A 17,095-nucleotide genomic window follows, 5' to 3' on the forward strand; every position below is an offset into this window, starting at 1 on the left:
ACGAAAGGGTAGAAGTTTTAATGTAATACCCTTTGTGATTTCACTGTAATTGTCATGGTAAATTAGATTAATACTATATACACATCAGGAAGTTAAAGTGCTTTGCTTTTCTTACAACTTTTTCTGCAACTGTTTTACTTTTATAGCACAATTCTAAGCGATGGTGGGAAACCCTCATAGAGAGCTGCAAGGTCTTCGGTTTTTCCTTACACCTGAGCCCTACAAGCCTAAAAACTGTGCAGAACCTGAGATTTAAAGGGTATTGTAACAGTAATAAGAGAAAAAATACCTCCCACAAAGGATTTTTCAACAATCGCTTTATTCTACAATACTGTCATTAATTACAAAACTGAACGTCATCAGTGTTTTAAAAAATAAATGGCCAATTATGGAATGTTACCTTTACTCAAATTACCTTTACCAGAGCTGAATAAAGATAGCTTGGCCATCTCCAGGACTCCACGTCATTTAAGGGTGTAGGGTGTTAGTAATGATACTGAGCAGATTAAAAAACAAAAACAAAAAACATGTTGTTATCTATACCTCTGTAAATTGTGTACAGAATGTACATTTAACTTAAATAAGAACAAAAAAAAAAAATACATAAAGATTGTTTGGTAGAATTATGGGGAAAACTGCTCCTTTGGCTTGGTTGCCTTTTTTGGGATAAATTCTAAAAATATTTTGCTTACAAAAAAAGAAAGAAAATAATTTAAAGAATGCCTTTAAACACATTATTTCTAAGAAAGTGTTTTCTTTTATGGAGAGATCTTATATTCGAACAATACAAATAAAAACTGTGCAACAAATTCCCGACTTAGTCTATCTGGATTGCTTCCAAAGTCCTGTTTCTTATTCCATCTGTACACAAACTGCACAAACTGATGAATCCCTGTCACCCACGAAGAGACAGCTCTAGTTGGAGGTTCTGTGTGGCACAGGGATGTTCTCGTGAAGGTATTTCATGCTTCCTTGCTCCGAGAAGTCCGAGACTGTGTGTCCGTCGCCTCGCAGCACCCACTTAGTGGTCAGGAGGCCCTCCAGTCCCACGGGGCCACGAGCGTGGATCCTCGCTGTGCTGATGCCAACCTCAGCCCCTGCAGCAATTGGAAACACGGCATTACATTTACAGTATGGTCTGTAAAAGGTTTCTCCAGCCATTAACAGCCCCAGTTTAAAAAAAAAATCTAGAAACTAGAAAACAACAAAGCAAAAAGTCACTGATAAGAATATTAAAAACACCATTTACAAAAGGTGAATACTGTATGCATGTTCTTTCTGGGGGGTTTCAGTCCCAAAAAACACATAAATGTGTGCAATGTAATACAACATTATACAAAGCAGTCTAAACTAAGGTCTGAAGATCTATATAATACAGAGTTCTAAATTAATTCCATCTGAACACAACTCACAGACAGACACAAAAATAAGAATAATTGGTCTTTCTAGGTTTATCTTTAACGCTAAAAGGTTTGGAAATGGTCAGCTAAGCGGAAAATACAGGGAGCTCTTCGGAGCCGTCAATCTAACCGGGTTACAAACCTAAGCCAAACCGATATCCATCCGAGAAGCGAGAACTTGCATTCCAGAACACACACGCGCTGTCCAGCTGCTGCAGGAAGTTCTCCGCCGTCTCCTCTGAAAGGTAACAAAGAAAAGGCAGCAGTGAAAATGTGATGAGAAAGGCCTGCAACCTTTGTGAACTTCCAGCAAAGCAGAAATAAAAGGGAATTTATGAATTGATACGTTTTCAATTTACATTTACAGTACTATACTTATTTTCTTTACATCTAAAATAAGAATAGCATGTTACACTTTCAGCTTTCAGAATGAGGGAATGACACAGAGATCATAATATATAATAATATGATTCGTTTTAAATAAAATAAAAACCAAAACAGAAAATAATAGTAGAGACACTCTAAAGAGGATAGTGAAGTAATGGAAAATAATGATACATGTTTTATGACATTAGAGAGTATTCCTGTAATGTTACACTAATTGCTTTTCTTAAGATTAAACAAATCTTTGGTTCTAATTCATTTGTTCCCTGATGGGAACTGTGCTTCACACATCAGACTTCTGCATCCCGTTTAAAAATAAATAAAAAGCAAGCTGCAGGGTCATTAAATATTGTCACAACTGTTTGTGTTACAGGTTTGCAGGGGTTCTGACATCAAGCACAAGATAATCCTCTCCTATCACACCTTGACTCCATTGGCAGAGCCTAGAGTGGGCGTGTCTCCGGGGGGCTTAGAGTGATGTCACACTGACAGCATCTCAGAGACCACGCCCATGAAACACAAGCGAGCAGACATCTTGGAAGTGGGTGTGGCAGACATCTAAAGTTATTATTTTAAAGGGGCAGGATGGGACTTCAGAATCACAGCCGTACGTGACGCTACAATGGAGTGGTTTGAAGAACTGCACAAACAGCTTCTAGAGCACAGGGTGAAAGAGGGGAACGGCGATCAGGCGACTCACCGTTGTCGGTCACGATGACATCAGTGTGCGAGCTGCCGTACTTGTGGATGTGGTCGATGGCATCCTGCATGCTGTCCACCACTTCGATGCAGCACTCGAGGTCTCCGTACTCAGTGCGCAGGGACTTTACCTCCGAGGGGCTGAATGTCAGGTAGGATGCAAACTTGGGACCGGCATGAATCTTCACCTGGGGAAACCAAAGCAGGGGGACGGCACTAGTCACGAGAACCAAATTAACTAAATAGGTGTTACAGGTTTACAGAATTACAGGTGCTTCTTAAAATACGTTAGCAAAGAATTCTGTAGAAGAATTTAAAAGAATGTGAACACTTTTACACATTCGGCAAACACATGGTCAATTTTACACCACTCGTTTGTACTGCAAAGAAAATCAATGTGGTTTATAGCTGAAGTGTGATAATGAGAAGCTGTCTGTGAAGCTCACCCGCTCCACCCTGAGCATGTCGATGATCTGGTCAAACAAAGGAGTCCTGAGGAGGTCTCTATGAACTAATAGGGTTTCCATGGCATTGCAGGCAGCTGGGTAGTCACACTTTGAATCTCGGACTGTAAAGATAAAAGTCAAGAAAAATCCATAAAAACAGATGCTTGAAATTCAATGATGGACACTCAATTGTGAAAGACAGTTCTGGCTTTTTTATCTTACAGATACAGAGGCCCACTCGTATGTGTGTGTGTGTATCATTCACGAGGGGCTTCTGTTCCTCGGCTGTGCGGTAGCAGGGCGGCCCTCTGTACTCACTGATCTTGATTACTTTGTCAATGCTGGCATCCACATCAATGTAGACGTGGCAGATGCCCTCACTGTGCCCCAGCACCGGGATGCCCTTGGCCGCCCTCTGGATGTCCCTGACGAGCTGGGAGGAGCCCCGGGGGATTATTAAATCAATCATCTTGTCCAGGCGGCACAGGTCCTCCACCTCTTCGCGAGTGCTCACCTGTGAAAACACGACAAAATGGAGAACAAATGAGCCGGATATGGGCCACCCAGGCGGAGACAACCTCTCCATTTGGCTCTACAAAGCTGTGCATGTGCTTTTGGTTCGTTGCAACCTAGAAATTAATCCTTTTGCAGTTTTAGGTGTTTTTAACCCATACATGCGTCTCTCCCAGGTGTATTTTGCTGAAACTCATATTTATTCAGGTCTGGGATAATGGTTTCCTTTCAAGAAATGTATTCCAATCCCCTTACTAGCTGTACAGCATCTCTGACTCCATGGATGGCCAGAGCTTCTTGGGTCAACTGGTGCAAAATCTTGTTGGTGTTTGAGGCTTCTTTTCCACCTTTGAGCAACAAAGCATTTCCGCTAGCAATAGCCAGAGCGGACACCTACAGAGATCAAGAAACAAACATTAATAAAAACAGTGAGGTGCAGAACCTCTCCAAGGACATGAAAACAGTGTATAGTATAAGAAATCAGTTAGGCATCCTGAACATTACGGATATCTGCAGATACCTGGGGCAGGCAGTCTGGGCGAGACTCAAAGATCACCAGGAGGACTCCGATGGGGACAGTTATCTGCTCCAGCTCCAGGTTATTGGCAATGCGTGTTCGTCGAATCACTCGCCCAACACTGTCCTGAGAGGACACGGCGATCTGACGCAGGCCGATGGCCAAGCTGTTCAATTTGGCCGTCGAGAGACTAAGGCGGTTCAGCAAGGGAGGGGATAGCCTGCCTAAAACATGGATTAATTTCAGAAACATTTGACCAGGGCAAGTTAAATACAGACAGTGGAAACAGTAGAGCAGGCCTCTATTCTGACTAAAACTGGAGGATCTTTCAAAATGTAGACCGTTACCTCCACTGACAGCTATCTCCATGTCCTTCTTGTTTGCCTCAAGAATCTCTTCCCTCTTCTCGGTTAAGAGATCAGCCAGGTGGCAAATGATGTCACCCCTCTGCAGAGAAAAGAGGCCCGTATGTTCACAGCCGTTCTTTACAGCACAGACGGTCATGTTTACACGAGTAACTAATGATAACAACAATTTCAATGAAGTATATATATGGAAAAAAATAAAAAATAAATAACGGCTAAATTACTTAATGATGATAGTATCATCAGTGGATCACAGTTTACAGTAACTGCTCTGAGCTCCACTCACCTGCTCAGGAAGCAAAGCAGCCAAAGACCTTCCTCCCTGACGCGCCATTTCAGTCTGCTGCTCCACCGTGGGCCCTGCAAGGCCAACCGCAGCGGCTCAGACACGAATGGCAAACAACCATCTCAATGTCACATACCCAGCTCTAGTACCTTACGATTACCATTCTGTCCTACATACATTATGTTCTCTAGGTTTTAAATGTTTTGCAGGTAAATTTGTTTGGTTGTTGGAAATCATCTTGAAATGTCACCAATGGTTCTAGGACTCACCTGCTGGCTTCACCTCAGAGAAGAAAGTTCCCACTTTCTTTCCCTCCACGATGTCAGTGATGACATGTCCGGTGACTTTCGGGTGAGTCCCATTGGCGATGACGACTGATGTACCGCCCTGGAGAGCCCACAGTGCAGCCTTGACCTAAGGATTGAGATTCATTAACACAGGGATTACACTGGCAAACATAATGAGGCTAGCCTGTTTAAAAATCACCTTTTCTTTACGAATTCACTAAAAAACAAACAAATCAGTGAGGCAGCCTTTTTGTACTGCTACATAAACAAAATGATCTGGACTTCACTGAATCGATTCACTTTAGTGAATCCCATTCGGTGCTTCTAAAACATGCTATTTTATTGTGTTGTTGCCTTTGCATGTCAGACTTTGCAATGTTCAAATCCCTCACTAAACTGTGCATAATGTAATATTTTTGCATCATATTTGCATTTAGCAGTGGGCTTCTTTCAGGCATCAGTTCCAGTTTGAGACATGTTGATCCTCAAGCTTACTTACCTTCGCTTCCATGCCTCCAATCCCCACTCTTGACTTTGTCCCATAGGTAATGGATTGCTGGTCACCAGGGTAGAATATATCAATAAGTTTAGCATCGTCTGATCCTGGGGGACTGTCATATAAACCTGAGAGGGGGCACCAGGAAACAGACGCATAAACAAACAAACGAAAACAAGTAAATACAAAGTTAAATACTTAATTTCCCCCCAAACCGTGTATATTTTTTAAAAGGACACGGACAATTCCAATATCAATTGCCAGGTTAGTAGTACGACAGCGATTCAGTTAACCAAGAGCATTACAAACCCTCGACATCGGACAGTGCGATGAGCAGGTCGGCTTTCATTTCAACGGCTAGACGAGCGGCCAAGCTGTCGTTGTCCTTAATGCTGATCACCTGCATTGAACATATAGAGTGAAACACACAAAAGACAGAATTACAGCGGACTGTTTTATGTTGGCTTTGCAAGAAATTGGAAATGCTTTGCGTTCCTTTTTGTAAAACAGGGTTTAACTGTGGTTCTGTATTCACCCATCTTGTTACCCCTATGCCAAACATAAGTCTTTGTTCAGCCAACTCTGAAGATACTTAATTCTATCACTTTCAGAGTTCTTGTCTCATATACATACATACATAATTACATACATACCACCTCCTAATTAAGTGCAATGACATGCAGAGTAGGATTTGTCTAACTGACAGAAGAGCAGCCATTAATTCACCTCCACCATCAGCAAGAAATGCAGTGACAGAAAGCTTTGGTGAAGCCAGCAGAAGAATATGGAAATGTTTCTCTTGCCTCACACACGTCGGCATACATACATACGTTAAATGTATACAGCAACCCTGGTTTAGCTCAGTATGACCCGAGGTGCCATTTCCATTCAAGTAAACCTATTAGTAAGTTTATTATTACAAACTTTTTTGTTGTGGTCCTAAATTATCTGCATATAATTAGAAAAGCAATAGCTTCATATGTGGGATTTTAGACGCAACGTTATCAGGGAAAACTACAGGAGCACTGGTCTAATTTCAACTGCTGATAAGGAAGTGTGTATTGAGTCTAATCATCATTGTGTCTAGATTGACTCTGTCAGCCAGCAGAACATGACAACAGAAAAGGTTTTTTCTGAAACACCTGGTTGCCATCACAGTCCCTCCACCGCTTGCAGAGAGCAGCTGTTCGAGGTGATAGTGAAGTGACAGTGTGGTCTGAAGTGAAAAGACATTGTTTGGAAAGGGGCTATCTTTTCAACATCTGCTTTGATGTGTTAATGAGCAGTGCTGCTGAAGGCTTTGAAAATGCAGCAGGAATAGGTGGCCCCAGCATCTTTCACCTGTGATATGCCGATGGTTTTGCATCTATTACAGAAGACGGAGAGATTCATTGCAGACTCTTCGGATCGCAAATAATCAAAAGCGTATTGAATATTATCGGTATATAAATGCAGGGATTCAGCTGTCCAAGGGTGCTGCCACTAACTTTTGGGATGTATGGCACATGAAGGAGCTACACTGTTCTCATACTATGGGATAATGCTGATTATTTTCTAGTAGTCAGTATAGAAATTCAAAATCTGAATCTATGTATGCATATATGTATGATTTCACATCTTCAAAATATACAAAATTATAACAGTGGAGTAAAACGTTGCCTGGAAATAAACTTGGCCCTGATTGTCCACAACATTATGACTAAGACTGTGATATGAGATGAATGCAGAAGCAAGCAGAGAGACTCCAAAGCGTGGCATGCTATAGCCAGAGAACGATGCACCGGGCCTTAGGCGCAATCTAACCTTCAAGCTCCAAGCATGCATCTCCCTCAAGGCAGGGGACCCACCAAACCCTCTATACTTCACCCACATTTACCCCCTGCAGGTCACTATTGGGCTCAGGCGGGGGAACCACGGCATCGTTGGTGTTGATGATGGGCACGATGTTCATCCGCAGGAGCTCGTGGAGAGTGCTGTTCAAGTTCCTGCGCTTCTGGTCATCGTGGAAGTCCAGGTTTGTTACCAGAATCTGTCAGAAATGAAACAATCCCAGGTGTTTTGAGGGAAGAGGGCAGAGGGCAATCATCCATCTGCAAACTGCAAAGGTATATCCCAGGTATGAAGAGAGACACCTTTCTTGGTTCTAAATCGTTTCGAGTACGACACGTCTGCAAACAGATGTTACTTGGTGGCTTACCTGGGCCGTACACGTGCTGTACTGCGTGAACATTGCTTCATACAAGGCCATCAGTCCACTCTGCCCTGCTGCAGCGCACGCTCGAGCCTCCAGCACGGGAACAGACTGTGAAGGGTTAACACCACCCGTAGTTAACACCAAGAGTTAGTACTGAAACCCACATGAACATTAGTTAACTTGTTAAATCAAGGGTAAGCAACCATTCGGATATTCAAAACCGTGTTATTGTGAGCTTGAATATTGATGAATATTTTAGTATGACATAAGACCAGTCTATGGTCAATTCCATAGATATACAGATTACATATAACGTAGCACAGTAGTTGTCTCCATACCATGTTGTAAACCAGGGGTGTCAAACTCAAGGCCCGCGGGCCGAATACGGCCCCCCAATGGTTTTAATCCGGCTCCTGCAAAGGTGGTGTATCATTAAGTAATTAGGCCCGCTTGTGAATGCAGAAATTGCATGTGAAAACTACAATTCCCATCAGCCATTGCGAGTGTCATTGGCACGAGGTAGGGTTTTAACAGCCAATCACAGGCTGAGTTACTCTCTGTGCTCCTGCTCTTTCAGTCATCTGCAATAAACTCAACTCAAAATGTCCGGGAAAATAAAAATCGACAAGGAAGGTAGAGTGTTTCAGGAAAGCTGGAAGTAGGAATATCTGTTTGTGGAGCAGAGTTTAAAACCTGTATGCCTTGTTTGTAAGGAGAGTTTAGACGTAATGAAATAATTCAATATACGGCGGCACTACGAGACTAAACACAAAGAGAAGTACTACTATTGATTGTATGGGTGTTTGGAGAGAGCAGAGGCTGCACAAAGTGGCTGAACTTAAAAAAGAAAAAAACTAAAGCAAACCATGTGTATCAGGTGGCTACAATTTATGACTAATAGGGTTTCTCCGTTTGATGCATTGCTCCCTAACTTCAACTGATGTCCTAATTGACTAATTGTCAAGTTATTGCTGTTTAAACTTGCTGTTATTTTAAGCGAGAGACGCTATACACAGGGCCAGTCTAGCAGTGTTGGTTTCTGCTGTTGTTAGTAAGCCTGGCTGCATCGCCAAAGAATTGTATTATATTCTGTTAAATCACATCTATATACTAGTATCGTAATGATGTCTGTTTATAGAGCAAGATTTGGTGGCCCATTTTGCATCCTGGCTGTGGCTGCCTGAGGTCAATGTTTTATTCTCTTTTAGTGATGTTAAGCAGTTGCATTTGAGATCTGAATGTATTCAATTGTTAATTGCCCGTGTTTTTATTCTAGCGAGCATCAATCGCTGTTTTCACACTATTAGGTTGTTTCTATTATTGGTTTTGTTTTTTACTTTGCACTATTCTCTTGTATTTGTACTGGCGTTTGGTTTCATGTATGGTTATATTTTACGGTCTTATATTGAGATTAGTTTGTTCTGTTTAAACTCCTTCTTTTGGTTTGATGAAGACTGCTGCTCAATTACAAAAGGATAACTTGCATACTCTTAACAAGACCTTTGGAGATGACGCAGTGTGCAGGTCGTTTTTAATTATACAGTCCTGCATCAATGACACACTTAGGCGAAGTTCAGTCCCGTTGGCGCTGCAGAGTTTTAGCCCTTATTACAGCGCTGGTACCACAGACCCGCCTGCGCGCTGCACAAGTCCTCTGTGTTTGAAGCGCAGACCTGTGTGGACAGCAGTTTCACTGATGAAGCTCAACAAATCCGCCTAAACCTCACAATGACATCTGCACTGCATACTGAAGATCGCTTCAGCACAACACATTACAATGGACATTGACAAGCTAGTCTCACGAAAAAGCTGTCAGGTCTCCTAAACCAGTGGTTCCCAACCCTGGTCCTGGAGTACCCCCTACCCTTCTGGTTTTTGTTCCAGCTGAGCTCTGAATTACTTAATTGAACCATTAATTGATGTAATGATTTGGTTACATTTTACTTTTTTTAAAGAAAGTTGGCTCCTTAATAAGATAATACTTTCCTTATACAATGTTATACTGAACTTAAACCCCATACTGTTTAAAATAATTAAAAGGCTCTGATTTAAGAAGGGTGCCACTCAATTAAGCAAATATTTTTGCGGCCCTCGAATGAAATTTGAAATGATCATATGGTCAGTGGTAAAATTGTTGTAAACCTTCAAAACCAAAGACAGAGATAGCCTCTTGACTACTGGAGACAAGGCTATTTTATAATAGACTCCCAACTTATTGCTCACCATTTCTTTGAGTTGGTTCTGTCCAGAATGCAGGGCCTGTCGGACACTCTGGGAGAGCAAGATTTCATGCCTCAGTCTCTGTTTGCCAAAAGCCACTGCGCCACTTGTGACAATCATCATCTCTCTGCCTTGGTTCTGCAGAACAGCCACCTTAACAGGAAGGACAATTGCAAGCATGAAAAAAAAACTCCTTGTTACATTTTGAGATCAGTGCAAAACCATTCACTGCTATGAAAGCAAGAATGTTTTAACAATTACCTCAGTTAGCATTTCAATCCAGTTTACACTCACCTAAAGGATTATTATGAACACCATACTAATACTGTGTTTGACCCCCTTTCGCCTTCAGAACTGCCTTAATTCTACATGGCATTGATTCAACAAGGTGCTGAAAGCATTCTTTAGAAATGTTGGCCCATATTGATAGGATAGCATCTTGCAGTTGATGGAGATTTGTGGGATGCACATCCAGGGCACGAAGCTCCCGTTCCACCACATCCCAAAGATGCTCTATTGGGTTGAGATCTGGTGACTGTGGGGGCCAGTTTAGTACAGTGAACTCATTGTCATGTTCAAGAAACCAATTTGAAATGATTGGACCTTTGTGACATGGTGCATTATCCTGCTGGAAGTAGCCATCAGAGGATGGGTACATGGTGGTCATAAAGGGATGGACATGGTCAGAAACAATGCTCAGGTAGGCCGTGGCATTTAAACGATGCCCAATTGGCACTAAGGGGCCTAAAGTGTGCCAAGAAAACATCCCCCACACCATTACACCACCACCACCAGCCTGCACAGTGGTAACAAGGCATGATGGATCCATGTTCTCATTCTGTTTACGCCCAATTCTGACTCTACCATCTGAATGTCTCAACAGAAATCGAGACTCATCAGACCAGGCAACATTTTTCCAGTCTTCAACTGTCCAATTTTGGTGAGCTTGTGCAAATTGTAGCCTCTTTTTCCTATTTGTAGTGGAGATGAGTGGTACCTGGTGGGGTCTTCTGCTGTTGTAGCCCATCCGCCTCAAGGTTGTACGTGTTGTGGCTTCACAAATGCTTTGCTGCATACCTCGGTTGTAACGAGTGGTTATTTCAGTCAAAGTTGCTCTTCTATCAGCTTGAATCAGTCGGCCCATTCTCCTCTGACCTCTAGCATCAACAAGGCATTTTCGCCCACAGGACTGCCGCATACTGGATGTTTTTCCCTTTTCACACCATTCTTTGTAAACCCTAGAAATGGTTGTGCGTGAAAATCCCAGTAGCTGAGCAGATTGTGAAATACTCAGACCGGCCCGTCTGGCACCAACAACCATGCCACGCTCAAAATTGCTTAAATCACCTTTCTTTCCCATTCAGACATTCAGTTTGGAGTTCAGGAGATTGTCTTGACCAGGACCACACCCCTAAATGCATTGAAGCAACTGCCATGTGATTGGTTGGTTAGATAATTGCATTAATGAGAAATTGAACAGGTGTTCCTAATAATCCTTTAGGTGAGTGTATAGTCTAAATGTAATCGTAAAGACAAAATGTGACCGACTTCCACTTATTCTTGGATTCATGTCGATCAGCAAGTGCTTTCCTGCGGTAGTAGGGGAATGCAAAATTTAACCCGGATGCCCAATGAGACATGGGACGGCAAACCATGGGGTAAAGCCTGTCTGTGAAAATGCTGGAAGACCATTCTAATCTTCTCTTAATACTTTCATTTCATTCACTTTTTCATGTTTAGTTTTTTATAGTGCAATTATTAACTCTATATCATGGTGTCTGCATAGGATGACCAAGACGAATTGCGCGTTTGTTAAGCCAAGTAAGCCGCCTTGGATAAAGACCTAAATAAATAGGATGTGGCTATTCATACGTTAGAACCAAGACATTTCGTACGGATCCGTACTAAAAGGTTTCGCTTTAAGTCATATGGATGTTTTGTACGGAAATCAGGTACAGACCTGAGGGTTCGGGTTCATACAGTTAGCACATTAAAATTTCATAAGGATCCGTACGAACTGCGGGAAAATTTGTGAATCCGTACGGTTAAAACCAACAGATTTCATACGGATCCATACAAATAGCCGGTGCCAATTAAATAATCATATTTAATCCCATCACAGACCACAGAATGTCACTGCTCTCCACCGCTGTTTCCAGCCACCTCCACCTCTTAAAATTACCTGCTCAACAATTGAAGCCAGCCGCCCCAGTGCCAGGCCGCACTCATCTCCACGGGTCACCACCGCGCTACCGAGCTTCACCACGATCCTCTTCGCATGCTTTAACTCACTGCGGTGAGCAAATGACTTACCATGGGTACGGGTGAGGGGGACTGTAATAAAAGGAATGTTACTCCAGTGTCGGACAGCAGTGTGTCTGCATGACGCACACATCGTGGGAAAATCTAGAGGAGAGATGCAGAAAGCGATGAACAGACACGGGGAAGGTGCCATGCAAAGCAAGTGAGGCTGCGGGGTGGAATGGGGTTAATGCGGTCAGGAGATGGGCAGCCCGGGGCCTTCTACCGTGGTAGCAGTATTTATAGTCAATAAATATTTCCCAAAATATTTTCCATTGGTTTTGTTTGTTTTTTTAAGCATTAGGGCTCAAGCTGGGAAGATTATATTCAATGTTTTGACATAATATTTACCACAGAGAGGGCAGGGCACTCTAAATGACTATGCACCAAGCACCAAGTACCTCTGCGCCATTCATGAGCAGGGTGTGAGGGCACTACTGTTTCTACAAGCACTGCAGGGCACCAGCACCACTAAACAAAGTATGCAGGAGGAAGTGACATGGTTGCTAGAAAGCAAAGCATTAGAGGAGTCTTATTTAAATCCATAAAGTGAGAGATGCCATACTCTATGGAACAAGATGTTAAACAGCAACAGATAGAAATCCCTCTCCAAGTACATTAGTCTTATCTTTGCTGTAATAATACACTGACATCGAGATGATTGTCTATTTTCTTTGCTCAATACAGCCTTGAAAACTAGGAAACCTGCTGGGATTTTACATTCACACACTTCCCCTTATTAATTAATTACATTCTTCCTTTGATATGCACTCACGTGTAAATGCATAATACTGTAAACACATTATTGGGTAAGATTAAATACCCCCCTGGTAGCTGCTCACTGTAACCAATAGTGCAGCAAAGCTTTTCAAACAGTAAAGCTTGTACAGAGGTTCGAACATCACCCACAGCCAGAGAGGGTATCAGAGGGTAAAGTGCCACATCAGCAACCTAAAACATCACTACAATAAAATGCACACAGCCTAACCTAAATAGATTACACAGATTAGAGTCGGGTTCAGTGGGGGCAAGGGGTAGTTTAACTTCTATTATCTCAGCACAATTGATTATAGCTGAAGGGTGAATGAGGTTGAAAGTGATTTATTTTCACCCACAGGGAATTGTTGCATTTTCCCAGTAACTGTGGTACATGATAACAAATATCATTCCATATTACACTCTGGAAGATATCTAATAAACATTAAATACCATATTTAGATAGAAAATAATTATGACAGTTTCAGATGGAATATTTGGCCATGAAAAAACATTCAGTTTATAAAATTAAGTAACTTTTTAAAGGCTAGTATCCAAAAAGTTATTTTTAAAAATGTACAGACAGTTTTCTTTAACATGCAATGGATTAATAAAGAACCAATCACACCCAGATCACTGTAAACAAATATACACTGTAAACAATCCTATACTGGTATGTGTGACCAAATAAACCACCAAGTCAGTAAATATAAACAAGATGCTTGTGACCAGAGCCTCTTGCCAAGTACATTGCATGGTGTGATGTTTTAGGGACTGTAATGTATCATGCCATTGCTTTACAGGTTATATGCACCATGCGGTGGGATGGAAGACAATATACTTACACTTCGCTTGAGATGCTGCTCTGGTGAAACGGGGACAGGTTTTCATCTGCCAGCCCCCCGTGACTACTTTGAGACGGGAGCACAAAGCCAACCTTTGCAACATGATGTCACTGAACACAGGAATCTGGTTTCGGGGCAGCTGCATCGTGAACAAATTAACCACTAAATTACAGGCACTTTATAAAGCTCATCTCACAACCACAGGAACACAATTGTTTACTTAATGACTGTCATCATCTCACACCTACCCAAAAGAATTAGGCTAATCATTTAAAAACCCAGGTGGAAAAACTGCTATTGAGTTTAAACTTGAGTGCTTTTTATTCTATTTGTATAGAAAAACACTCAGAGCTGGTTTCACAAACCTAACACATTGTGTAGGTGCTAATCTGGCTCTGCAGCACCAACTCTCCTACTATTATTAGTAACATAAACAGTCTAATCTATTTAGCTTTCATTTCTTATCAAATCATTTTAAATCAGTGTAAAGCAAAATGAATTAATACCTGTATCCTTCTCAACCCTGTTTGCTTGATATTTCCAGTATCTCGGATTTACAGACCTGTGGCAGGTTACTGTATCCCCCCCCACCAGTTGCATCCCAGAATGAAAACTTCACTGCATCCCCTCATTAAAGATTCCCAGACATTAGAATCAGGGTCCCTACGCTCCAATGAGAGGCTGGCAGGGGCGGGCGCTCTTGGGAGCCCAGCTCTGCTCTGTCAGCAGCTGATGAAACTCTGTCGGCTATTACAGCACTGTGTGTGTGTGTGTGTAGCCTTTGATCAGAAACTGCAGTTTACTGATGGTACAATATTCAGACTTCTGTTTGCACTTCAACTGATACAGCAGAAGTGGAAGAGCATGAACCTTAAGTTATAGCCTCCATGCACCGGCTGGTCACTTGTGCTTATTAAAAACTGTATACCTAACTGGTACTGTGAAAATCCCTTCTGCAAAAATTCTTCGCATAATAAAGCTTGTACAGATCAGATATGATAAACCTTAAGTACAATTATGCAAAACATCAACAGTTCCTCGATTCTGTCTTTCTGTATATGTGTACATAGAAAAAAAGAAAACCTAAAACCTCTCTCATATTCAAGATCCCCTTTTATATATTTAATACAAAAATGTATTACTATATAAATTAACACAAGACTGTACATCTAGGCTACTGGATAAGGAACTAATATTGCTCTGGACAAAAAACATTTCCCACAACTATGCTTAAGTGCAAAAAAATAATTTTAATTGAAATTAATTGCCTCCACACGCACATTCATGACGTTAACTCTTCTTAGATTTGCCCCATTAGCCTTTTCCACGTAGTTCAGAAAATGAGCTAAGTAAAGTTGTCCTGCAATAAAAGAGCTCTAGATAATCATCCCTACAGTTCACAGGAATCACATCTGGTCTGCCCAGCTCTCATCAAGGTTACCACTAACAGCCCCATTATATAAAGAAATGTCTAGTAAGGTGATCATATCAAAGACATTTTTGTTTTTAGGTTAAACTGATTCCTGAAGATAGTGTTGCTTTTATTACACATCGAACTCCAATACCCAGACTTAAAGCCCTCTCCTGTGACGTGGCTTATCTGGGAAGTGATATAAAATAATAAAGTTATTTTACACACACAATTATTATTATTGATGATGATAATAATAATAATAATAATACTAATAAAATCACATCACTAGACACACAATAATTTAGATAAACATTACTGCTGTGCTCTCCAGGAAATGGAAGTATGCTTTTCATGATATAACCTAGTAGGTTAGCTGATGCCAGAAAGTGCATCATAAAGAAAACACGATATTGTAACCTATACTATAGAATAATTAATCATTTTTAAGATTTAAAATACTAATGCATTCAAGTGACACCATAGCTAGCTAACAAGGAAGGAAGTCTGGGTTTTTTAAAATATCATTTCAATAGATCACTGCTAACACTGCTGCAATAAAGGTTTATAGATAACTTGCTAAATAAATGCAAACAGACAGTAAACTAATCATACAATCGAAAGCTACACGCTGGCTGTGTCAACAAAACCAAGACAGAGCCAGAACGGAATTACGGCCACGTTCTTGTAGCGCAGATTCCCGCAGTTCTGCGCAGAGCTGCAGAATCCCGCCGATCCCATTGGTGGAGGCAGGCAGACCCGCGCAGAGCTGCGTACACGACCTGAATTGCACTAGAATGGTTTTGGAGCCAAAATACGGGGTTAAGTTTAGCCAAGCCAGATAAATGATGAGAGCACCACCACCATTTTTAACTAGCCTGCCTACCACGAGGTACCTGATATAGGTCTCTACACTGTGAAGTGTCTGTTTCAGGAAAAGAGCCGAGTTCCTTCTCTGAGTGATATGCGCACATGGATATTGTTATAATGTACTTACGCAGCACGGAAATGCATGACAAACTTACGCGTGTGTTTTGCAATATTTCGCGACCGACTCCTCAATGCGCGGTATCCTGCGAATTTGTTTGAGTCCTATTCCCTGTTTACCATTTCACCCATGCTGTGTATCCACGTCTTTGCTTAACTGCCATTCTAGACGTCGATCTGCGTAAAGAACCCAACCCTTTCCACGTTGCCGTAAGCGTAATATAGGATTTTTACGTAGTGCTTCCGGCGCGGGATAGGTTTTTCCGATCTACGCATGCGTACCACTACGCATCGTTTCCGATTTCCTATGCAGGTCACAGCACAGGGCTTTTTGTTAGCTACGTAAATTGCGTAAAGGGGGGCAATTCACGTACTAGGCAAACTCGAGTACATTTATTTCAAAGAAACCAAAAGCCGGGTTACCTCGTGGCAGTAGTACTGATATAAACAGCGGATTATTATTATTATTATTATTATTATTATTATTATTATTATTATTATTATGCAACCCTCACCAAGATAAGCGGTTTTGAAGATGGATGGATGGATGCATCAGTATATGCAATGAAAAAAACACATACATTAACAAATATTAAAGATACAACTATGTTTAGCAACCTGAATATAAGCAATGTGTTTTATTTAGTACAGTGTTATGCAATGTAAAACTAAGACATTAGAAAGTGACCTTGATGCATGATGCAATTATGTCAGTAGGCTAAAAGCAGTGAGGATGGTTTCATTATTGAACTACAAAGTGGACTCCTGGACATACGTCATTATTGTCAATGCACTGTGAGGTACCCATGCCATTGAGTGCATGTGTCTGTCTGTATTATCTGTAATGCAGACCAGTGGAGAGTGGCTGATGAGGATTTGGTGACACTGAGTTTACAGCCTGTGCAAAACAAGCGTGTTTTAGATCATGAACAAGGGCTTTCCTGCAGGTCTCTTATACCACTTATACATGATTGGTGGTTTACACATC

At 41.5% G+C, this 17,095-nt stretch overlaps 1 protein-coding gene across 4 annotated transcripts; it reads right to left on the bottom strand.

Moving 5' to 3' along the window:
* Nucleotides 1-300: 300 nt before the first annotated feature.
* aldh18a1 (aldehyde dehydrogenase 18 family, member A1) lies at nt 301-16,303 on the bottom strand. Of its 4 annotated transcripts, XM_066692749.1 has the most exons (19): nt 16,146-16,303; nt 14,216-15,069; nt 13,710-13,848; nt 11,990-12,213; nt 9,811-9,960; nt 7,591-7,695; nt 7,264-7,422; nt 5,703-5,793; nt 5,397-5,521; nt 4,880-5,024; nt 4,611-4,684; nt 4,307-4,406; nt 3,963-4,183; nt 3,698-3,835; nt 3,248-3,443; nt 2,930-3,051; nt 2,485-2,671; nt 1,543-1,638; nt 301-1,097 (listed from the first exon to the last, which is right to left on the bottom strand). In XM_066692749.1, exons 3-19 carry the CDS (start codon nt 13,810-13,812, stop codon nt 916-918), a joined length of 2,418 nt encoding a protein of 805 aa, XP_066548846.1. In that variant the 5' UTR covers nt 13,813-13,848; nt 14,216-15,069; nt 16,146-16,303; the 3' UTR covers nt 301-915. The 4 variants fall into 4 exon arrangements, with proteins under 4 accessions (XP_066548846.1, XP_066548848.1, XP_066548847.1 ...); XM_066692751.1 differs by lacking the exon at nt 14,216-15,069 and having other exon boundaries at nt 11,990-12,141; XM_066692750.1 differs by lacking the exon at nt 14,216-15,069 and having other exon boundaries at nt 7,270-7,422.
* Nucleotides 16,304-17,095: the final 792 nt, after the last annotated feature.

This window comes from Amia ocellicauda, chromosome 20 (assembly GCF_036373705.1).
Source record: "Amia ocellicauda isolate fAmiCal2 chromosome 20, fAmiCal2.hap1, whole genome shotgun sequence".
Classification (NCBI taxonomy): Eukaryota; Metazoa; Chordata; class Actinopteri; order Amiiformes; family Amiidae; genus Amia; species Amia ocellicauda.

Bases quoted from the DNA above. Each gene is read 5' to 3' on its own strand.
- aldh18a1 (XM_066692748.1), bottom strand. From the start codon at position 13,812: ATGTTGCAAAGGTTGGCTTTGTGCTCCCGTCTCAAAGTAGTCACGGGG. The intron at 9,961-11,989 runs GTAATTTTAAGA...CTTCCTGTTAAG, and splicing joins TGGCTTCAATTGTTGAGCAG to GTGGCTGTTCTGCAGAACCA. The intron at 5,522-5,702 runs GTTTGTAATGCT...GCCCCCTCTCAG, and splicing joins CGCACTGTCCGATGTCGAGG to GTTTATATGACAGTCCCCCA.